The sequence below is a fragment of the Zeus faber genome, assembly GCF_960531495.2.
Source record: "Zeus faber genome assembly, chromosome: 21".
Taxonomy (NCBI): Eukaryota; Metazoa; Chordata; class Actinopteri; order Zeiformes; family Zeidae; genus Zeus; species Zeus faber.
This window is the reverse complement of record NC_137208.1, coordinates 406264-432127: the sequence shown is the minus strand read 5'-3', so window position 1 is coordinate 432127 and position 25864 is coordinate 406264. Positions and strand designations below refer to the sequence as shown.

Sequence of the window (25864 nt, the reverse complement as noted above, 5' to 3'; positions counted from 1 at the left end):
CTATACGGTACATACTGTACTGCATACTGTATCACAGTTCTGGGTTAATACATATTGTACTGTATTGCTGTTCTGTTCTGTGTTACTGTAATTCCGTGTCGTACTGTTGTATACTGTACTGTAAATCTCCACACTACCTCACTTTATTCACCTGCCACTTTACTGCACATATCTGTGTATACAAATATCAAATCACACATACATACTCTATTCCCTTTACTTCTATTTTGTACCCCTACTCTGTATTACCTTTTTGAGTGTAATTTCTTTTTTTTTATTATTCTATTCACTAACTGCATTACGTTTTAGGAATCAGTTACTTTCAGTCAGTTGGCTAGGTAGGAATAAGGTTAGCTATTATGTTTGGTTTGATAACTATTGTGCATAATCTCCAGCTTGTTGTGAAGACATTTCACTGCATTTATGTATAAACGTATGTATATGTATGTGACAAATAAACCTCTTGAATCTTGAATCTTGAACAGTCGTTACTTAGTGCTAACACTAGTTGCGTAGTAGTTATGTAGTAGTAACAGTACTAGTAACCTAGTAACAACAGTAGTTACATAGTAGTAACAGTAGTTAAGTAGCTGTAACACTAGCTACGTAGTAGTAATAGTACTTGTAACATATCCGTAACAGTATTTTCTTTGTAGTAACGATACTAACGTAGTAGTAACACTAGTTACGTAGTAGCAACATAGTAGTAACAATTCTAGTAACCTGGTTACATAGCAGTTACAGTAGTTGTGTAGTAGTAACAGTCCTGGTCCTCAACATGGTCCTGATCATCATCCTTGTTTCAGACTTTGTTATTGTCCAGCTCCTGGGCGTGGTCCTGGTCCTGGTTCTGGTCCTGGTCCCAGGAGGGACAAAATGGCGTCGTCTGCAAACAGTGAACCTCAAATCTAACATGAAAACCTTCCTTCTCCCAGAATTCTGCTATACCTTGACCCTGCTGGACCTGGTCCCTTCTGGACCTGAACCCCGCCCGACCTGGACACTGCTGGGCCTGGTCCCATTTGGACCTGGACAGTGCTTGACCTGGACCGTGCTGGACCTGGTCCCATTTGGACCTGGACCCTAGTTGACTTGGACCCTGCTGGACCTTGACCGTTCCGGCCGGATGGACCCGGCCGCTGGAGGCCTGCTCCAGGTCCTGGGGGAGGACGAAGCTCTGAGACAGTTCTTCAATGGTAAGATCCAGAAAGGATCCCAGTCCTGAACCACAACTCACACCTGACCCCCAATTACACAGGAAGTAGATCACAATGTGTGTGTGTGTGTGTGTGTGTGTGTGTGTGTGTGTGTGTGTGTGTGTGTGTGTGTGTGAGAGTACACGCATGCACGCAGGCCAAGATGTGCATGGTGTGCTGGAAAGTTCCGTTGCCGTGGACACCAGCATCTTGGAGCGTTACCTGAGCAACGACATGGAGACTAGCAGCTTGTAAGACACACACACACACTCATGTTGCTATGGAAACTCTGTTAGTCTCTCATGTTGCTATGGAAACTCTGTTAGTCTCTCATGTTGCCTTGGAAACACTTTTAGTGTCTCATGTTGCTATGGAAACTCTGTTAGTCTCTCATGTGGCTATTGAAACTGTTAGTGTGTAATGTTGCTATGGAAACTCCGGTAGTGTCTCATGTTGCTATGGAAACTCTGGTAGTGTCTCATGTTGCTATGGAAACTGTTTGTGTCTCATGTTGCTATGGAAACTCTCTTAGTTTCTCATGTTGCTATGGAAACTCTCTGTATCATGTGACTGGGGTGATGTAACTGTTTTCCCAGCATGCTTCCTGATTCTCCTCCAGACTCCGCCTCCGAGCCCTGCTCTCCTCCTCAGATCCCAGGTAGAATCGCTTCCCGCCCCTTCCTTTTTCGATGTCATCACATGATATCATCACTACCTCACTTCCTGTATTATAATATTTAACTCACCCTTCCCAGACCTCCGCTATGAGCCGTCTCATTGGTCAGATCAGGACCGGTTGGACCAGGACCCGGACCCGGTCCAGCAAGGCCAGGTCCCTGTCCAGCCAATGGGGGGCTGTCCCGGGTCCTGGTCCTGCTCCGCCCCTCAGCGAGGCTCTGTGCCCCAACAGCCAGAGCCACTGACCCACGCACAGCTGCACAGCGTGGGCCTGACCAGGACTCTGCCGCTGGACTCAGAGGACAACGCCCACACACACCTCCCCCATCGGCCACCTCCTCTTCTGGCCTCCCCCCACCCCCTTGATGCTGCCCCACTCCTGAATTCACATGGCCACGCCCACACTTCCCTCCCCCATCAGCCGGCACCTTTCTTTGCCTCCCCCCTCCATGCTGCCCCGCCCTCTGCCTCTGAATGTCCCGCCCCCACTCCCCCAGCATGCATCGCTTCTCAGCATGGCGGGTGAGTCGGTGGAGGGGAAACCTCGGATCCATGGCCCCGTTGCGGCCCCCGGTTGCCTGGCCGCTGGATCTGATTTAGAGTTATGTGTTATATGTGTGTATATAGTATGAGTTATGTTTTCATATCTTCACGTTTTATCAGGTTTTAAAAAACAGCCGTTTTTTCTTTGTTCAGAATAATTTGCAAAATAAAATTTCTCTCCTTGCACCATAAGAAGGATGAATCAATGAATCAATCGACCCGATCGGCTTTGGCTGAAAAACGCAAAGTTTTAATCAAATTCGCTGCTAAATATTGCGTGAAAGTTTTAATAAACATAATACTTCATAGTACCAACCACATACCTGTCTTCCATCTGTCTCTCCTCTACCTGCCTGTCCTCCACGTGTCTCTCCTCCACCTCTCTGTCTCCCACATTTCTGTCTGTCTCTTTTCCACCTGTCTCACCCCCACCTGCTTCACCTCAACTCTCCTATCTCCATCTTCTCCGTCCTTGCCCCTTCCTCTCTCAGTAAGAGGCGTAGGTCTGCTGAAGGTGAAGAGGGTCTGCTCCACCTGTTGAGCTGGAACCAGTTCAAAGAAGAGCAGTGGAGCCAGATCTACAGCATCAGCAACCACACACTGTGAGCTTTACCTGATCTTAAATTACCTTAACGTACGTAAACTTATCTGAACTCAAATCAACTTAAGTTAACTTAACTACATCTGATCTTATCTTAACTTGAATCAACTTATCTTAACTATATCTGAACTAATCTTTACTCAGATAAAGTTAAATTAACTATATCTGAACATATCTTAACAGGAATCAACTTAATTTAACTATATATGAACTTATCTTCCCTCGAATCAACTTAATTGAACTATATCTGAACATATCTAAACTCAAATCAACTTAACTTAACTATATTTGAACATATTTTAACTCGAATCAAGTTAACTTAACTATATCTGAACTTATCTCAACTCAAATCAACTTAACTTAACTATATTTGAATATATTTTAACTCAAATCAACTTAACTTATCTATATCTGAACTTATCTGAACTCGAATCAACTTAACTTAACTGTATCTGAACTTATCTGAACTCAAATGAACTTAACTTAACTATATCTGAACTTATCTCAACTCAAATCAACTTAACTTAACTATATTTGAATATATTTTAACTCAAATCAACTTAACTTATCTATATCTGAACTTATCTGAACTCGAATCAACTTAACTTAACTGTATCTGAACTTATCTGAACTCAAATGAACTTAACTTAACTATATCTGAACTTATCTCAACTCAAATCAACTTAACTTAACTATATTTGAATATATTTTAACTCAAATCAACTTAACTTATCTATATCTGAACTTATCTGAACTCGAATCAACTTAACTTAACTGTATCTGAACTTATCTGAACTCAAATGAACTTAACTTAACTATATCTGAACTTATCTGAACTCGAATCAACTTAACTTAACTATATCTGAACTTACTGTATCTGAACTCGAATCAACTTAACTTAACTATATCTGAACTTATCTTAACTTGAATCAACTTAACCATATCTGAACTTATCTTAACTCGCATCACTTAACTTAATTATATCTTAACTTATCTTAACTCGAATCAACTTAACTTAACTATATCTGAACTTATCTTAACTCGAATCTACTTAACTTAACTAAATCTGAGCTTATCTTAACTCGAATCAATTTAACTCTTTCTCAACTTATCTTAACTCGAATCAATTTAACTATATCTCAGCTTATCTTAACTCAAATAAACTTCACTTAATTATATCTTAACTTATCTTAACTCAAACCAACTTAACTAACATTATCTCGAATTATCCTAACCCGAATCAACTTAACTTGACTATATCTGAACATAACTTAATTCGAATCAAATTTACTTAATTATATCTAAACTTATCTTAACTCAAATCAGTTTAACTTAATTTTATCTGAATTTATCTTAACTCAAATCAACTTCACTTAATTACATCTGAACATATATTTTAACTTTACTTAACATGCTCCTCACCTATCTTAACCTAAATCAACTTAATTTAACTATATCTGAACTTATCTTAACTCAAATCAACTTCACTTAACTATGTCTGAACGTATCTTAAATCGAATCAACTAAACTTAACTATATCTGAACGTATCTTAAGTCGAACCAACTTAACTTAACTAGATCTGAACTTATCTTAACTCAAACCAATGTAACTTAACTATATCTTACAATATATCTCAATCCATGTGATCACATAAACATACACTACTCACAAAAAGTTAGGGATATTCGGCTTTCGGGTGAAATTTCAGGATGAAGATAAAATGCACTATAACCTTTACAGGTGAACTTAATTTGACCTTCTCTAAACTTTTGAACGCACATGTCCAACTGTTGAATCTTTCAGTACTTTTTGCACAACTTGCCGTTCTCTCACAAGGAGCTGAACAGCAAAATTCACAACAGGTGTTTGATCCATGAATCCACCAATACATTTCCTGGTTCAATTAGAATTGGTATTTAGACAGTCCTCTTCATCATGCTGTTCACATTTTGACATCATGAGATCAAGACGACACATTACAACTGATCAACATTAGCTCGCTATTGCGGGGCTTCAAACAGGATGTTCTCAGAGGGAAGTGGCCACTGAGCTTAGAGTGTCACAGAGTGTCATCAGCAGCTTGCAACAGAAATACAGAGAGACTGGAAGAGTCACAGAAAGGCATAGAAATGGACGTCCTTTGGCCACATCCCACACTGATGAGTGCTTCATTGTGAACAGTGGCCTGCAGAACGGCATGATGAATGCCACTCAACTACAGGCACATTTAAGGGAGGAGAGAGGCACCCAAGTGTCACGGCAGACCATTCAAAACCGTTTACATCAGCGTGGTCTGCGTGCTAGACGACCTGCATCGGTTCCTGACCGCACCACCAGGCACAGGCATCATCATCTTGCATGGGCCAGGGAGCATTTATACTGGATGAGGGACCAGTGGGCCTCAGTGCTGTTCTCTGATGAAAGTCGATTCACGTTGAGCAGAAATGATGGCGACGCCAATGATGTTGAACATGCCAAGGAGAGCGCTACGCATCAGCCACTGTTGTCACCAGACGAGCCTTTGGTGGTGGTGGTGTTACAGTGTGGGCAGGTGTGTCTAGTCAATACAGAGCAGCCCTTCACTTTGTGAATGGTACAGTGACAAGCCCATACTACCTGAATGACATCATTCATCCAGTCATTGTGCCCCTGCATGAACAACACAGGCCCCATTTCATCTTCATGGGCGACAACGCTCCAGCTCATGGAGGTGGCATCATTAGGGAACGGCTGCTGGAGACTGGGGCACCTCAAATGGAGTGGCCTGCACTTTCTCCAGACCTGAATCCCATTGAAAACCTATGGGATCAGCTGAGTGGCCGTGTAGAGGCTCGTAACTCTGTACCCCAAAACCTCAATGACCTGAGGGCCCCCTTCAAGAAGAGTGGGGGGCCAGGCCTCAGCAGACAATAAGTCGACTTGTGAACAGCATGAGACGTCGTTGTCAATCTGTAATTGATGCTCAAGGGCACATGACAAGTGATTGAGACATTTACATTTTTTGTTGTGGTAAACCCACCACTGCTGTTGGCTTTTGTTTCAATAAATTGTTTGAGATGAGGAAATCACTAATGCATGCTTCTACTTACGTAAATGCCCTACTTTCATGATATAATATCACTGTAGCGTGAACTTTTTACATTTTCCATCAATTTCACCCCAATGCCAAATATCCCTAACTTTTTGTGAGTAGTTTATATGCACACACATAATGAAGAACACAACTTCATGTAGCTTCCAGTCACCCACTTTTATTTCATCACACAGAGTAAATTCTGGACATATCTTAACTCAAACCAAGTTAACTTAACTATATCTGAACTTACCTTAACTTTAATCAACTGAACTTAACTATATCTGAACTTATCTAAACCTGAATCAACTGAACTTAATTATATCTGAACTTATCTTAACCTGAATCAACTTAACTATATCTGAACTTTTCTGAACTGAAATCAACTTAACTTAACTTATCTTAACCTATCGTAACTTGAATTAACTTAGCTTAACTTAATTTAACTTAGCTTAACCTAATTAAACTGAACATATCTTACCTTACCTTAACGTAACTTAATCTATCTTAACTTAATTTACCTTCACTTAGCTTATCTAAATTTATCTTATCTTACCTTAACTAAACTTATTTTAACTTAACTTGACTTGACTTGACTTGACTTATATGAACTTACCTGAACTTACCTTAAAGGTGCAGTGTGTAAAATTTAGTGGCATCTCGAGGTGAGTTTGGCACCTTTTACCATGCTACCAGATATCTGAACTTACTGTATCTGAACTCGAATCAACTTAACTTAACTATATCTGAACTTATCTTAACTTGAATCAACTTAACCATATCTGAACTTATCTTAACTCGCATCACTTAACTTAATTATATCTTAACTTATCTTAACTCGAATCAACTTAACTTAACTATATCTGAACTTATCTTAACTCGAATCTACTTAACTTAACTAAATCTGAGCTTATCTTAACTCGAATCAATTTAACTCTTTCTCAACTTATCTTAACTCGAATCAATTTAACTATATCTCAGCTTATCTTAACTCAAATAAACTTCACTTAATTATATCTTAACTTATCTTAACTCAAACCAACTTAACTAACATTATCTCGAATTATCCTAACCCGAATCAACTTAACTTGACTATATCTGAACATAACTTAATTCGAATCAAATTTACTTAATTATATCTAAACTTATCTTAACTCAAATCAGTTTAACTTAATTTTATCTGAATTTATCTTAACTCAAATCAACTTCACTTAATTACATCTGAACATATATTTTAACTTTACTTAACATGCTCCTCACCTATCTTAACCTAAATCAACTTAATTTAACTATATCTGAACTTATCTTAACTCAAATCAACTTCACTTAACTATGTCTGAACGTATCTTAAATCGAATCAACTAAACTTAACTATATCTGAACGTATCTTAAGTCGAACCAACTTAACTTAACTAGATCTGAACTTATCTTAACTCAAACCAATGTAACTTAACTATATCTTACAATATATCTCAATCCATGTGATCACATAAACATACACTACTCACAAAAAGTTAGGGATATTCGGCTTTCGGGTGAAATTTCAGGATGAAGATAAAATGCACTATAACCTTTACAGGTGAACTTAATTTGACCTTCTCTAAACTTTTGAACGCACATGTCCAACTGTTGAATCTTTCAGTACTTTTTGCACAACTTGCCGTTCTCTCACAAGGAGCTGAACAGCAAAATTCACAACAGGTGTTTGATCCATGAATCCACCAATACATTTCCTGGTTCAATTAGAATTGGTATTTAGACAGTCCTCTTCATCATGCTGTTCACATTTTGACATCATGAGATCAAGACGACACATTACAACTGATCAACATTAGCTCGCTATTGCGGGGCTTCAAACAGGATGTTCTCAGAGGGAAGTGGCCACTGAGCTTAGAGTGTCACAGAGTGTCATCAGCAGCTTGCAACAGAAATACAGAGAGACTGGAAGAGTCACAGAAAGGCATAGAAATGGACGTCCTTTGGCCACATCCCACACTGATGAGTGCTTCATTGTGAACAGTGGCCTGCAGAACGGCATGATGAATGCCACTCAACTACAGGCACATTTAAGGGAGGAGAGAGGCACCCAAGTGTCACGGCAGACCATTCAAAACCGTTTACATCAGCGTGGTCTGCGTGCTAGACGACCTGCATCGGTTCCTGACCGCACCACCAGGCACAGGCATCATCATCTTGCATGGGCCAGGGAGCATTTATACTGGATGAGGGACCAGTGGGCCTCAGTGCTGTTCTCTGATGAAAGTCGATTCACGTTGAGCAGAAATGATGGCGACGCCAATGATGTTGAACATGCCAAGGAGAGCGCTACGCATCAGCCACTGTTGTCACCAGACGAGCCTTTGGTGGTGGTGGTGTTACAGTGTGGGCAGGTGTGTCTAGTCAATACAGAGCAGCCCTTCACTTTGTGAATGGTACAGTGACAAGCCCATACTACCTGAATGACATCATTCATCCAGTCATTGTGCCCCTGCATGAACAACACAGGCCCCATTTCATCTTCATGGGCGACAACGCTCCAGCTCATGGAGGTGGCATCATTAGGGAACGGCTGCTGGAGACTGGGGCACCTCAAATGGAGTGGCCTGCACTTTCTCCAGACCTGAATCCCATTGAAAACCTATGGGATCAGCTGAGTGGCCGTGTAGAGGCTCGTAACTCTGTACCCCAAAACCTCAATGACCTGAGGGCCCCCTTCAAGAAGAGTGGGGGGCCAGGCCTCAGCAGACAATAAGTCGACTTGTGAACAGCATGAGACGTCGTTGTCAATCTGTAATTGATGCTCAAGGGCACATGACAAGTGATTGAGACATTTACATTTTTTGTTGTGGTAAACCCACCACTGCTGTTGGCTTTTGTTTCAATAAATTGTTTGAGATGAGGAAATCACTAATGCATGCTTCTACTTACGTAAATGCCCTACTTTCATGATATAATATCACTGTAGCGTGAACTTTTTACATTTTCCATCAATTTCACCCCAATGCCAAATATCCCTAACTTTTTGTGAGTAGTTTATATGCACACACATAATGAAGAACACAACTTCATGTAGCTTCCAGTCACCCACTTTTATTTCATCACACAGAGTAAATTCTGGACATATCTTAACTCAAACCAAGTTAACTTAACTATATCTGAACTTACCTTAACTTTAATCAACTGAACTTAACTATATCTGAACTTATCTAAACCTGAATCAACTGAACTTAATTATATCTGAACTTATCTTAACCTGAATCAACTTAACTATATCTGAACTTTTCTGAACTGAAATCAACTTAACTTAACTTATCTTAACCTATCGTAACTTGAATTAACTTAGCTTAACTTAATTTAACTTAGCTTAACCTAATTAAACTGAACATATCTTACCTTACCTTAACGTAACTTAATCTATCTTAACTTAATTTACCTTCACTTAGCTTATCTAAATTTATCTTATCTTACCTTAACTAAACTTATTTTAACTTAACTTGACTTGACTTGACTTGACTTATATGAACTTACCTGAACTTACCTTAAAGGTGCAGTGTGTAAAATTTAGTGGCATCTCGAGGTGAGTTTGGCACCTTTTACCATGCTACCAGATTATCGCCTCCTCACCCTCCCATGGGGTGAAATATGGCGGTGCAACATGATGACCTCTGTGGAAAAGACGCAAAAAGCGTGAAAGTCCCTCTCTAGAGCCAGTGCTTGGTTTGTCCATTCTGGGCAACTGTAGAAAGATGGCGGTGCAACATGGCGGCCTCCGTGAAGTGTACATGCTCCCTATGTAGATATAAACGTCTCATTCTCAAGAAATTCCATCACAACGATGCTTATTTTCATGGGATTATACACAAATTAGAATATACTGAGCAATATTATATTCCATTTACGCCATTTAAATCTGTTCACTAAATTCTTTACACTAAAACTTTAATTGAATTTAACTTTAACGTAAATTAACCTACAATATGTTATTATATCTTATCGTATCTTTTCTTATCTTAACTGAACTTGACTTGGATAAGCATTGGATAAGTTACTTTACCTTACTTTATCTTATCTTACTTTAGCCCCGCCCTGGCGTTCCACGTGGAGACAGATAAGGGCTTCCTGTTCTCGACGGCGGACGAGGCCTTTGTGTGCCAGAAGAAGAACCATTTCCAGGTCACGGTCCACGTTGGGGTTGTGGGGGAGCCAGGCCACGTGGCCACACCCACTGGGCCGATGCTCATAGATCACTTCCTGATCCACGTGTTTGGGGTCAAGGTGAGGATGTCTGGTCTCCATCCATCCATCTGTCTGAGTGTCTGTCTGTCTGTCTGTCTATCCGTCTGTCTGGCTATCTGTCCATTTGTCTGTCTGTTTGTCCATTCATCTGTCTGTCTGTCCATTCGTCTGTCTGCCTGTCTGCCTGTCTGTCTGTCCATTCGTCTGTATGTCTGTCCATTTGTCTGTTCTTCTGTCTGTCTGTCCATTTGTCAGTCTGTCTGCTGGTCTGCCTGTCCATCTGTCTGTCTGTCTGTCTGTCTGTCCATCCCTCACTCCCTCCCTCTGTGATCTCATGACTTCCTCTCTATTCTACAGATGACCTCCACTCTAGCTCTCCTTCCTCCTTCACCAGCTATGTTTCCAGAAGGGTGGGGAGATTGAGCTGTGTTTCCAAAGGGGTGGGGGAATTTAGCTGTGATTCCGGGGGGGGGGGCTATTTAGCGGTTTTTCCAGATGGATGTGGCTATTGCGCTGTGTTTCCAGACGGGTGGGGCTATTTAGCTGTGTTTCCAGAAGGGTGGGGCTATTTAGCTGTGTTTCCAAATAGGTGGGGCTATTAAGCTGTGTTTTCCAAAGGGGCCTGGCTAATTATTTGTGCTGCCAGAGGGGCATGGCTAGCTGTTTTCAGTGTATTTCTCTGTGTCCTCAGATGGAGGCGAGCAACCAGCAGGTGACCATTGAACAGTCCCAGGCCAACCGCAGCAAGATGCCCTTCCACCCCATCAGGTGGGTAACAATGGCAACAGAGTTGTAAACACAAGTTTATTGTAGAGAGTGGGCTAGATGGAATAAGCCCAGGAGCAGATGGACATGTGTCATGACAAGGACTCCTCTCCTGAGAGAGTGTGGAGATGGGGGTTTTACCTGCTGCTCGTTAGACCAACAAACGAGCAACAGGTATGCAGCCAATCTGACCCTGGATCCATCAATTACCTACATCCAGGTCAGGTGGGCTGCTCAAACCACACCATCCCCATATCAACACGACAACAGGTGTGGAACCAAGGTAATGGGTCAGTAACCACGGATACATGTGGGTAACCACGGTAATAGGTAGGTAACCACGACAACAGGTTGGTAACCAAGGTAACGGGTCAGTAACCACGACAACATGTGGGTCACCATGACAACGGGTAGGCAACCACGACAACAGGTGGGTTACCAAGGTAATAGGTCAGTTACCACAGAAACATGTGGGTAACCACATCAACTAGTAGTTAACCAAAGTAACCAGTCAGTAACCACGGCAACATGTGGGTCACCACGACAACTGGAAGGTTTCCTTGATAACAGGTATGTATCCATGATTATAGACTGGTAACCAAAGTAACGGGGAAGTAACCATGGAAACATGTCGGTAATCGCAACAACAGATGGGTGACCATGGTAATGGGGCGGTTACTAAAGAAACAGGTGGGTAACCATGACAACAGGTAATTAACCAAGGTAACGAGTCAGTAACCACGGCAACATGATGGTAACCCCTACAGCAGGTGTTGAACCAAATTAAGGGGTCAGTAACCATGGCAACATGTGGGTAACCAATCACATTTTGAGATACTCTGTTGCAGTTTGTGGTTTTCAGAATATTTTAAGAAATTAAACACAAAATTTTCATGAAATGATTAGACGCTTTTCTTTCATCTCAATCCAGGGTCAGTCTGCCCAGCAACAAGGTTACCAAAGTAACGCTCTGCCGCCTGCACTTCAGCGAGACGACGGCCAACAACATGAGAAAGAAGGGAAGACCCAACCCCGAACAGAGGTAGAGAGAGAGAGGAGAGGAAGAGAGTGAGGGCGAAGGAGAGAGGGGAAGAATATACAACCAGATAACTACAATACCTGATTACCAGGTTACCATGTTACCAGATTTTCCAGATTACATTACTAGATTAATACATTAATACATAGTAATCTGGTAACATTACCATGTTACCAGATTACCAGGTTACCATGTTACCATGTTACTAGATTACCAGATTACCAGAAAACTAAATTACCAGATTACCAGGATACAAGATTACCAGATAACTACAATACCCAATTACTGTGTTACCAGATTACCAGGTTACCATGTTACCAGGTTACCCGATTACTAGATTACCAGGTTACAATATTACCACATAACTACATGACCAGATTACCAGATAACTGCATTACCAGAATACCAGATTACCAGGTTACCAGATTTTCAGATAACAACATTACCAGATTACGATGTTACCAGATTACCATGTTATTGGATTACCAGATAACTACTGTGGCAGTTATCGCCTGCCATGCGCCAGGAAAGTTGGGTATTCATGGTCCTCCGGCACAGAGACACATAAAATGGAGTTGTTGTGCCAGTTTATTGTAGAGAGTGCGCTAGGTGGAACAAGCCCAGGAGCAGATGGACAGCATGTCATGACAAGGGCTCCTCTCCTGAGTGTGTGTGGGGATTGGGGGTTTTACCTGTTACTAGGTTATTACCAAATTATTACCAGATTACCATGATATCATATTACCATATAACTAGATTACCTGATTACCATGTAACCTTATTACCATATTTATAGACTACATTACCATGTTACCAGATGACCATATGACCAGATGACCAGATAACCACATTACCCGATTACATTGTTACTATATTATGAGATAACTACATTACAAAATTACCAAAATACCAGATAACCACATTACCATGTACCAGATTGCCAGATTGCCATGTTACCAGATCACAAGATAACTAGATCACTATATTACCAATTTACCATATAACTACATGACCAATTTACCAGTTAACTACATTACCAGAATAACATGTTGCCAGATAACTAGATTACCAGATTACCATGTTACCAGATAACGATTAGATTACAAGGTGTGGCAGTTTCGCTTACCACAAACCAAGTGGTGTTTTCAGAGCCCTCCGGCACAGAGGCACAGACGACGGAGATTCAGACACACAGTTTATTGTAGAGAGTGGGCTAGGTGGGACAAGCAGCAGATGGAGCAGATGGACACATGTCATGACAGGGGCTCCTATCCTGTGTTGTGTGTGGGGATGGGGGTTTTACCTGTTGCTCATTAGAACAACCAACAAGAAACAGGTATGCAGCCACACTGATCCTAGGCCCCAATTATCTAGACCCAGGACAGGTGTGGCTGCTCAAACCACACCATCCCCACACCACATCAGGTTACCAGATAACTAGATAACTAGATGACAAATTTACGAGATAACTACATAACCAGATCAACAGATAACTAGATTACAAATTCACCCAAAAAATTACATTACCAGATTACCAAATAACTACATTACCAGATAAACAGATAAATAGATTAGCAATTCACCAGATAACTTCATAATCAGATTACCATATCAACAAATAATTACATTACCAGATTACCAGATAAGTAAATCCACGATTACCAAATAACTACATTACCAGATTACCATATAACTTCATGCCAATTTACCAGATAGCTAGTGTTACCATATTGCCAGACTGTTAGATTACCAATTCACCAGATAACTACGTTGCCAGATGACCAAAAGACCAATTTGCCAGGCAGCCACATTACCAGATTATCAGATTACTTGATTGCGGGATTGCCAGATGACCACATCACTACATTAGCAGATTACCACCTTACCACATTACAGGTATTACTAAATTACCACATTACCACATTACCACATTACCACCTGTGTTTTTGCAATTGGACATCAGGGATGATGTCCTGCTTTCTATTTGTATGGAGTGTAAATATACATAAATATTTTCAGATGCTGGTGGATATATGTATTTATACATGTGTCTATATTTGTTTATATTTTTGATGTATTTATACTTTCAGGTACTTCCAGATGGTGGTTGCTGTTTATGCTGCAGTTGGAACACAGAGTTTCATGCTGACGGCACTAGCTTCTGAGAAGATCATCGTCAGGGTGAGATTAAATTACATGACATTACATGAGATTACATTACATCACATTAAATTAGATTACATGACATTACATAAAATTAAATTACACTACATTACATCACATTCGATTTCATTACATTAAATGTATGAACTTGAACTTGATATTACATCACATTTTATATCATTTGATTACATTACATTACATCACATTTCATTCGACACATCACATTACATGACATTAGATAACATTACATAACATTAAATTCCATTTCATTACATTAAATTACATTACATCCCATGACTGTACACTTTAGACTGTAATATCACATTACACTTGACAGGAGTGGACTGTGGAAGAATATGAGGCAATATTATATTACATGACATTACATGACATTACATTAAAGCACATTACAATACATCATATTACAATACATTAGACTTGATTACATTACTTTACAACACATTACATTACACTACATGACACTCGATTACATTAGATTACATCACATTAGATTTGATAACATTACGTGTACATTACATTATATGACATTACATTCAATTACATTTGATGGAGAGAAGGAGGGTCAATGTACTATGTGTACAAGAGACCAGGTGAAAACTGTTGGAGTGGATGGTTGGAGAAATGGGGTAGGGATAGTCTTGAAGAAGAACATGCCAGTGTTTTTGAGATTTGAGATTTGAGATTTGAGATTTGAGATTTGAGATTTACCCATGTCGGACAGAGTGAAGAGCATGAAGCTAATAATAATGAATGTGCTCAGTGCATATGCTCCCCAAGTTGGGCGTGAGATGGAAGAGAAAGAAAAATTCTTTAGTGAGTTGGATATAATGGTGGAGCGTGTCCCCAAGGGAGAAAGAGTGGTCATTGGGGCAGATCTAAATGGGCATGTTGGCGAAGGGATCAGAGACATAGGTGAAGAGAAGGTGATGGCTAAGTAGAGGAATGTAGAATAACAGATGGTGGTCACCAAAAGGATGGAATTGGCTGTTGTAAATACGTATTTCAAGAAGAGGGAGGAACACAGGGTGACATACAAGAGTGGAGGAAGGTGCAAACAGGTGGACTACATCTTATGCAGGCGGTGCAATCTGAAAGAGATTAGTTACTGAAAAGTGGTGGTAGGGGAGTGTGTTGCTAGGCAGCATCGGATGGTGGTCTGTAGGATGACTCTGGAGGCCAACAAGAGGAAGAGAGTGAAAGAAGAGCCAAAGATAAAATGGTGGAAGTTGAAAAAGGAGGAGTTTTGCATGCAATTTAGGGAAGAGATAAGGCAGATTATAGGTGGGAATGAACGGTTATAAGGGAGGTGGAGATGCCAAGAATGTACTCGGTGTATCACGCGGGAAGAGGAAGGAAGACAAGGACTCTTGGTGATGGAATGAGGAAGTACAGGAGAGCATAGAGCAGAAGAGGTTGGCGAAGAAGAAATGGGATAGTCAGAAAGATGAAGAAAGTAGACAGGAGTACAAGCTGATGTACAAGAAGTGGCAAAGGCAAAGGAAAAGGCGAGAGGAGAGGTTGAACAGTAAGGAAGGAGAAAAGGACTTATACCGATTGGCAAGACAAAGGGACCAAGCTGGGAAGGATGTACAGCCGGTTAGGGTGATGAAGGATAATGATGGGAATGTGCTGAGTAGTGAGAAGAGTGTGTTGAGAAGGTGGAAGGAGTACTTTGAGGAGTTGATGAATGAAGAAAATGAGTGGGAGAGAAGAGTGGATGATGTGGGGATAGTGGATTAAGAAGTGCAGCAAATTAGCAAGGATGAGGTGAGAACAGCATTAAAGAAGAGGAAGAGTGGAAAGGCAGTTGGCACAGATGACATACCTGAGGAAGCATGGAAATGTTTAGGTGAGATGGCAGTGGTGTTCCTAACGGGACTGTTTAACATAATCCTGGAAAGAGAGAGGATGCCGGAGGAGTGGAGAAGAAGTGTACTTGTACCCATCTTCAAGAATAAGGGAGACGTACAGAGCTGTAGTAACTACAGGGGAATAAAGTTAATCAGCTACAGCATGAAGCTATGGGAAAGGTGACAAAGGCAATCAAAGTGGAGGTGGGATTGCATCAAGGATCAGCTCTGAGCCCTTTCTTGTTTGCAATGGGGATGGACAGGTTAACAGATGATATCAGGCAGGAGTCTCTGTGGACTATAATGTTCGTGGATGACATTTTGATCTGTAGCGAGAGTAGGGCGCAGGTTGAGGAGAGCCTGGAGAGCTGGAGGCATGCATTAGAGAGAAGAGGAATGAAAGTCAGCAGGAGTAAGACAGAATACATGTGCCTGAATGGGAGGGAGGGCAGAGAAAAGCTGAGAATGCAAAGAGTGGAGGTGGAGAAGGCGGATGAGTTCAAGTATTTGGGGTCGACCATCCAAAGCAGCGCAGAGTGCGGGAGAGAGGTGAAGAAGAGAGTACAGGCAGGGTGGAGTGGGTGGAGAAGAATATCAGAGTGATCTTTGACAGAAGGGTTCCAGCAAGAGTGAAGGGGAAGGTGTACAGGATGATAGTGAGAGCAGCCATGTTGTACGGTTTAGAAGCTGTGGCACTGACAAAAAGGCAGGTGGCTGAACTGAAGGTGGCAGAGTTGAGGATGTTGAGATTTTCATTGGGAGGGACAAGGATGGACAGGATTAAGAATGAGTACATTAGAGGGACAGCTCAGGTTGGACAGTTTGGTGGAAAAGTGAGAGAGGCCAGATTGAGATGGTTTGGACACGTGTGGAGGAGAGATGAGAGTTACATTGGGAGAAGGAGGCTAAGGGTGGAGCTGCCAGGCAAGAGGAAAAGAGGAGGCTAAAGAGAAGCTTGATGGATGTGGTGAAGGACGACATGCAGAAGGTTGGTGTTCGGGAGGAAGATGCATAGAACAGAAGGTATTTAAGGCAGATGATCCGCTGTGGCGACTACATTACATTGGATCGGATTTCATTCATTCAGATTACATCAGATTATATTACATTTGATTAGATTGGATTAGATTAGATTTACATACATTCGATTACATAAGATTACATTACATTACATCACATTAGATTTGATTACATTACATCACAATATAGATTTGATTACATTACATCACATTGGATTTGATTACATTACGTCACAGTAGATTTGATTACATTAAATATCATGAGATTTAATTAAATGTAATTACATAACATTACATTGCATTACATGGGATTACATTACATTAGATTACATTACATTTAATCACTGTACATTTCATTATATTACATTACAATATATTTGATTACATAAATTTACATTTCATCACTTTACATTACATTATATTACATTACATTTGAATACATTACATTTCATTACATTACATGACATTACTATTACTATATTACTATTACATTATCACTTTAGATTATGTCACATAGACACTGAGAAATATTGTAAGAATGTGAAACAATATTATATAGCATTACATTCCATTCCATTCCATCACATTTGATTACATTACATTGCATCACTTTACATTACATTTAATTTGATTACATTACATGACATCACTTTACATTACATTACAATACTTTACATTACTCTGACTCTGATGTAATGACTTCGCATTACATCGACTATGTCACATTACACTGGACAGTGTACAGACAATATTAGATTACATGACATCAAATTACATTACATTGCATTATATTACATACCATTACATAAGTTTACAATTGTTTACATTAGTTGACATTACATTACATCACTTAATATTACATCATCTTATATTACATTTTGTTTGATGACATTACAGTATTACAGTACATTACATTACATTACTTTATACTATGTCACATTACACTGGACAGGACTGGTTTGTGTAAGAATATGAGACAATATTACATTATATGACATGGCATGACATTACATTACTTTACATTACATTGTTCGTAAATACACTGTGTGGGGCTCGTGAGGCTTTTTCAGCAGCCTCTAAGTTGTTTTTGATGGCTCTTTTGCACAGCTGTCCTTTAACTCCAAGAAGTTTGAGGGTTCAGTGCAATGACTGGCCAGCGAATCCCCGGCATCCAACTTTGACTGGTTAGCCACGGGCTTTCCAGCCATTGATCCTGCACTCAGATATCAGCTCTGCGTACTTCAGCCTTTTGCGCTCGTTGGCCTCTATAATTTGGTCTTCCTAGAGGACCATAAGTTCCACTATGACCACTTGCTTTGTAGACTCTGATGTTAACATGTCATGTCTGGGCGGAGTGAAGTGGTTGAAATGTGTTCTTGGAACTTGAGCTGCTTTCCCAGATCGACTTGGAGGTGCCAGTCCCTTGCAGTGGCCAGAAACCCACCTGAGGAGCAATTCTGATGATGAACCTTCTCCCTAGCTCTGACGAAGATGATGGACAGTTGGGGGTGTGCTGATTCTTGCTGTTCTGAACCGTGCGATGATTGTGTCCGCCAAAGCCGCCCATTCCCCAATGCCTTCTAACAGCAGCTCAGGATATGCTCCAGGGTGCCGCTTTTTTGGCACAGTTGGCATGCTGGCATGTCAGCCAAGCCCCTGCGATGCAGATTGGCTCGGCTTGGGAGAACATCATACACTGATTCGATGAGGAACTTTATGTGCATTAGTTCGGCCCTCCAGTGCTCTGACCAGGTGATCATAAACTGTTCTGCATGTTCCCACCTAGTCCAGGCGCCTTGTTGGTACATGCTGATCATCTTGGTTTGGCAGTCTTCCTCCACCTCTGCTCGTATCTCGTCCTGAACCTGTCGACGCTTCTCCCTCCCTCTGGCTTTGTCATAGCGTGGCTTGGGAAAACTGCCCAGTCCTGCCCGCCCCACTGCCATATTGCCAACCAAAGTGCTGTGACGCAGCCATGCCTCTGCTCTGTCGACTGCTCTGTCGACTGCTTCCCGTGCCTGCCACTTCCTACCGGTCTTCACACAGATTCCTGCTGTGGCAACTTTAACATCAGAGTCTCTGTACATCATCACCTCCCTGGCGCATGTGACCTTGAATTCCTCTGTCAAACCGCTGAAGGGAAGCTGCAGCCTGGTGGAATTCCCATACAGGGTGAGGCTGCATAGGGACCGAGGGAGCCCCAACCACCTCCGCAGAAACTGGCTGATGGTCTTCTCCAGAGCCTCCACAGTTGCCATAGGCACCTCATAAAGAAGAAGGGGCCAGAGTAACCTCGGCAGGACTCCATGTTGGTACATCCAGGCTTTGTATTTCCCTGGGAGCGCCGACTTGTTGATTGCAGTGAGGCAGTTTGCCAGGTCGCTCCTGGTTTGTTAGAGTGCGGCTGTATCCCTCAGGGAGCTATAAAATATCTTCCCGAGGCTCTTTACTGGTCTCTCTGTCACTGATGGAATCTGTGTCCCTCCCACGGTAAAGCAAACCGGTCAGCCACTTTACCTTTTTTCAGGACCAGAGACCTGGACTTGGAACTAGCATGAAACTCATCCTTGTCACTCGGGAGATGATTTGTTCAAGCCCCTGAAGGAGCCATCTGCACCCAGGAACAGATATTGCTGTCACCGTAAGGTTGTCCATGAATGCTCTTATCGGGGGCTGCCGAGTACCAGATCTAGACATGGGGCCTCTGCATTTCACCTCCGCTGATTTGACAATCATGTTCATGGCCAGTGAGAAGAGTGGCACTGAGATTGTACAGCCGGTGATTATGCCCTTCTTCAGCTGTTGCCAGTCAGATGTTGATGATCCTGACGAGACTCTCAATCTGAAGTTGTTGTAATAGTCCAGAATGAGTTTTCGGATCGCCTCTGGCACGTCTTGCTCCCTTGCTGTGTTCCTGCAGGTGATGTTGAGGTGGTGGTTGACCTCCTTTACAGAGCACATGAGGTTGCCGCTTTTCTTCTGCTTCAGTAGTTTCTTGGGGATGCCAGAGGAGTTGGAAATGAATGCCCTGCGCTTTCAGGCCCTTTCCTTGCCCTTCCTTCGGTGCCACTCAGCGTGCCTGAGTGTGATTAGTCGCTTCCTTACGATCTCTCTGAGTTCAGAGAAGGCAGTTTTCTCCTCCTCCTTTGCCACCTTCAACTGACACTTAAGGGAGTTCAGTTCTTGTCTCAGCTGGCTAATCTTAATCTCTCGCCGGTTTGGCCTCCCTGGAGTACTTGTGCCTCGCCTTTCCATGACGCCAAACCGTTCTGCCCCTATGCACATTATGAGGGTGCACATAGTGTGGAGTTTCTGGTCAGCATCTCCCTTTGATGTTGTGTCTTCGTCCAATTGAAGCTACTACATTACGTTACATTACATTACAATACATTACATTACATTACATGACATCACTTTACATTCAATTGGATTTGATCTAATTAGATTAGTTCAGACGAGATTACATTATATTATATTACACTTATGAGCATACTATATATTACATGATATAAATTTGAATCAGATTAGAGTATTAATACTAATCTTACATTCTGTGTGGATCATCATCATTATTATTATGTATTATTTATTTGTATAATTTCACGCAGGCCTCGAACCCGGGGCAGTTTGAGGCGGAGGCTGCCCCCCTGTGGCAGCGGGGGGTGCTGCAGGACCAGGTAGTGGTCCAGGCCCGGGTAGGCATCAACACCGAAGCCCCCGATGAGGCGCTGGTCGTCTGTGGGAATGCCAAGGTGATGGGCGTGGTCATGCACCCATCGGACCGCCGTGCAAAGGACAACATTCAAGAGGTGAGACAGATTGACAGGAAGACAGATTGACAGACATGTAGAGCAACAGACCGGTAGCGTGGTAGACAGGTGATTGCTGTGGTCATGCATCTGTTGGAACACCATGCCAAAGACAACACCCGGGAGGTGAGATGTAGAGTCAGACTGCTGTCTCTCTCTCTCTCCAGGTGGACTCGGAGCAGCAATTGAGGAGAATCTCTCAGATGAGGATTGTTCGCTACGACTTCAAACCAGAGTTTGCAACCACCATGGGGATAGACCCCGCCCCCCAGACAGGTACTACTACAGCATTTCTACTGGAGTACTACAGCACTTCTACAAGAGTACGACTATACTACTACAGTACTACTATTTGAGTACACAATACTATGACAGTAATACTAATGGAGTACTACAATACTAATACAGTACAACTACTGGAGTGCTGCAATGCTACTACAATACCACTACTAGAGTACTACAATATTACTACAGTACTTCTACTGGAGTACTACTAATACAGTACTACAACTAGAGTACTACAATACTACTAGAGTATGACTACTATAGTACTACAATACTACTACAGTACTACTACAATGCTACTACAGTAGAATGAACTGTAGGACTGTAACAAGTACTTTCTGCTGCAGGTATCATTGCACAGGAAGTGCTGGAGCTACTTCCGGCTGCGGTGAAGGAAGTGGGCGATGTCACCTGCTCCGACGGAGAGAAAATCAACAACTTCCTAATGGTGGACAAGGTACTTCCTTTTTCTGACTGGTCATTTCCTGTTTCTGACTGGTGACTTCCTGTTTCTCATTGGTCACTTTGTGTCAGCAACATTCATTCACGGTGCTCGATGCAGTGGAGAACAGGAGGGTAGAACGTGGTGATCGAGAGCAAGATGAAGAACAAGGTGGAGAAGGTGTCGAAGAGGGTGTAGAATAAGCTGCAGAAGAAGGTGTAGAGGGAGCTATGGAAGAAGGTGTAGAAGGAGCTATAGAAGAAGGTGTAGAATGAGCTGTAGAAGGCGCTGTTGAAGAAGGTGTAGAAGGAGTTGTAGAAGAAGGTGTAGAAGGAGCTGTAGAAGATGTAGAAAGTGTTGGACAAGGAGTTGAAAAAGGTGTAGAAAAAGGAAGCCGTACAAGGAGTTGGAAAATAAGAAGTAGAAGGAGCTGTAGAAGAAGGTGTAGAAGTACATGTGAAAGAAGGGTTAGAAGACCCCTCTAACTCCCCCCAGGAGCAGATCTTCATGGAGAACGTGGGGGCCGTGAAGCAGCTTTGCAAACTGACCGACAACCTGGAGACCAGAATCCAGGGCCTGGAGGTTTGGAACAGCAGACTAGGAAGACTGAAGAGCCTGTCCAAGGGGTGAGCACCACAACTACACAACTACTGTCATTATATAACTAGATACCATATACAGGACTACGTCACTATATAGCCAGATACCATATACAGAGCTACGTCACTATATAGGTATATAGTATTTATATAGTGAGGTAGTTCTGTATATGGTATCAAGTTATATAGTGACATAGTTCTGTGTATGTTATATAGTTATATAGTGATGTAGTTCTGTATATGTTATATAGTTATATAGTGGTGTAGATCTGTATATGGTAGATACTATATACAGTTCTATGTGACTATATAAGTAGAACTACGTCATTATATAACTATATAACATATTCAAAATTACATCTACTATACTATTACTATTTAGCATTCACAACTACATCACTATATAACTACTATATATACACTATACAGAGCTAGATCACTTTATAACTAGAGACCATATACAGAAGTACATCATTATATAACTATATAACATGCACAGAACTACGTCACTATATAATTAGATACCATACACAGAACTATGTCACTATATAACTACTGTAGCTAGCATATATAGAGCTACATCACTATATAACTATATACCATAAACAGAACTATGTCTCTATATAAGGAGATACCATATACAGAGCTATGTCACTATATAACAAGATAACATATCATAACTATGTCACAATATAACTATTAAACAAAAACATATTCACAACAACATCACTATATACAGTAACTATATACATTATACAGAGTTACATCACTATATAAATAGATACCATATACAGAGCTACGTCACTTCATAACTAGATACTGTATCCAGAAGTACATCTGTACATAACATGTACAGAACTACATCACTATATAATTACATACAATATACAGAGCTACATCACTTTATAACTAGAAACCATACACAGAGCTATGTCACTTTATAACCAAATACCATATACAGAAGTACATCACTATGTTACTATATACGTACATGCACAGAACTACGTCACTTTATAACTGGATACCATGTACAGAGCTACATCACTTAATCATACATCACTTGGGGATGGTAGCTCAGGCGGTAGAGCTGGTGGTCTAGTGATCTAAAGGTTGCTGGTTCAATCCCAGGCTCCTCCTGCTAGCATGCTGTAGTGTCCTTGAGCAAGACACTTAACCCCTAATTGCTCCTGACGGCTGCGTCCGTCGCTGTTTGAACAATTGTAAGTGGCTTTGGATAAAAGCGTCTGATCAATGACTTAATGTAATGTTAATAACGACATACCATATCAAGAACTACGTCTCTATATAACATATACAGAACTACATCACTCTATAACTAGATACAATATAGAGAGCTATATAACTAGATACCATATACAGAACTACGTCTTTATATAACTAGATACCATTTACTGTACTAGGTCACTAGATAGTTATATAGTAGTATATAGTGACGTAGCTCTGAATATAGTATCTAATATTTTGGTGACGTGGTTCTGTGTACGTTATATAGTTATATAGTGATGTAGTTCTGTACATGTTAAATAGTTATATAGTGGTGTAGCTCTGTATATGGAAGATACTATATACAGAGCGACGTCACTATATAACCAAAACTACGTCACTATATTGCTATATAACAGAAAACAGAACTACGTCACCATATAACCATCTAACATATTAACAACTACATCAATATATAACCAGATACTATATACAGAACTACCTCACTTTAGAGTAACTAGATACCATATAAAGTACATCACTATATAACTATATAACATGCAGAGAACTATGTCACTAAATAGGGAGATAACATATACAGAGCTAAGTCACTATATACCTAGATACCATATACAGAGATACGTCACTATACAGTTAGATAGTGACGTAGCTCTGTAAATAGGATCTACGATATACAGAACTACACCACAATAGAACTATATAACATATACAGAACTATGTCACTTTATCACTAGAAACCATATAGAAAACTACCTCACTATATAACTATATTACATACACAGAACTATGTCACTATTTAACTATATAACATATACAGAACTATGTCACCATATAACTAGATACCATACAGACTTACATCACTCTATAACTATATACATGCACAGAACTACGTCACTATATAACTAGATAGCATATACAGAGCTACGTCTCTATATAACTCGTTACCATATACAGAGCTACGTCACTTCATAACTAGATACTGTATACAGAATTACATCACTCTATAACTATATACATGTACAGAACTACATCACTATATAACTAGATACCATATACAGAGCTACGTCACTTTATAACTAGATTTTGTATACAGAATTACGTCACTGTATAACTAGATAACATTCACAATTACGTCACTATAAAAAACTTGATACAATATACAGAGCTACGTCGCTTCATAACTAGATACTGCTTACAGAAGTACATCAGTATATAACTATTTACATGCACAGAACTACGTCACTATATAACATGTACCATATATAGAGCTCCGTCTCTTTATCACATGATACCATATACAGAGCTACATCACTATAACTATATATCATTAACAATTACATCACGATTTAACTAGATACCATATACAGAGCAACTTTACAATATAACTAGATACCATACACATAACTACATCAATATTCAAGATTCAAGATTCAAGAGGTTTATTCGTCACATACATATACATACTTTCATACATATATGCAGTGAAATTTAATGCAACGCACCCGGTGATTACACACAATATGTCCTAGGAAAATTTCTTTCTACTAGACCAACAAACTGATTCCTAAAACATAATACAGTAAGTCGAATACTTATAGAATAAAATAAAAATATATCAAATAAAATAAAATAAAATAAAATAAAATAAAATGGAATCAATAAAGGGAATAGGCTTACGTATATGGGATAGACTTATGTAAATGAGATAGGCAATTATGTATATACAGATATGTGCATTAAAGTGGCATGTGATCATGTGAGGTCCTGTTTGTGGGATAATACAGCACAGTATACAACAGTACGGTGCAGCAATATGGTATCACCGAACAACCCAGAAAAGTGACACAGTTTGCGGTACAGTATGCTACATACAGTAGAGAAGATAGTGGAGCCTTTGTGTGTGGCTCAGTGAGGACCCCTGGTGAGGTCAGCATTGACAGTTCTAAAGGCTTGCGGGAAAAAACTCCATCTCAGTCTCTGTGTGGCTGTGGAGGCTCTTGCTCCACCGCAGTTGTTGGGGTGATGAGGATCCTTCATGATCCTGCAGGCTCTGCTACTACTACTACGATGTTCACCGAGACCCGGAATTTCCTCAGTTGCCTGAGATGGTAAAGACCCTGCCTCGCCTTTCTCACCAGAGTGTCTCGTTGTAAAGTCCACGTTAAGTCCTCTGTGATGTGGACTCCCAGGTACTTGAAGCTGCTCACCCTGTCGACAGAAGTCCCATTAATCACCAAGGGCGTGTGCGTCCTCGATTGTAATCCTCGCCTAAAGTCCACAATCAGCTTCTTAGTTTTGC

The 25864-nt window shown here is 40.9% G+C and overlaps 1 protein-coding gene across 1 annotated transcript in view; it reads left to right on the top strand.

Annotated features, from left to right (window-relative positions):
* Positions 1–1126: 1126 nt before the first annotated feature.
* The window catches only part of myrfl (myelin regulatory factor like), a gene marked incomplete at both ends in the record, with an annotated part of 49467 nt that continues 24729 nt past the window's right edge, over positions 1127–25864 (top strand). The window contains 13 exon segments of the mRNA XM_080022284.1: positions 1127–1196; positions 1354–1447; positions 1793–1854; positions 1982–2396; positions 2909–3019; positions 10172–10367; positions 11020–11096; positions 12025–12135; positions 14223–14313; positions 20794–20994; positions 21162–21270; positions 21627–21736; positions 22217–22347. Coding sequence (XP_079878410.1) covers positions 1127–1196; positions 1354–1447; positions 1793–1854; positions 1982–2396; positions 2909–3019; positions 10172–10367; positions 11020–11096; positions 12025–12135; positions 14223–14313; positions 20794–20994; positions 21162–21270; positions 21627–21736; positions 22217–22347 — 1778 coding nt within the window.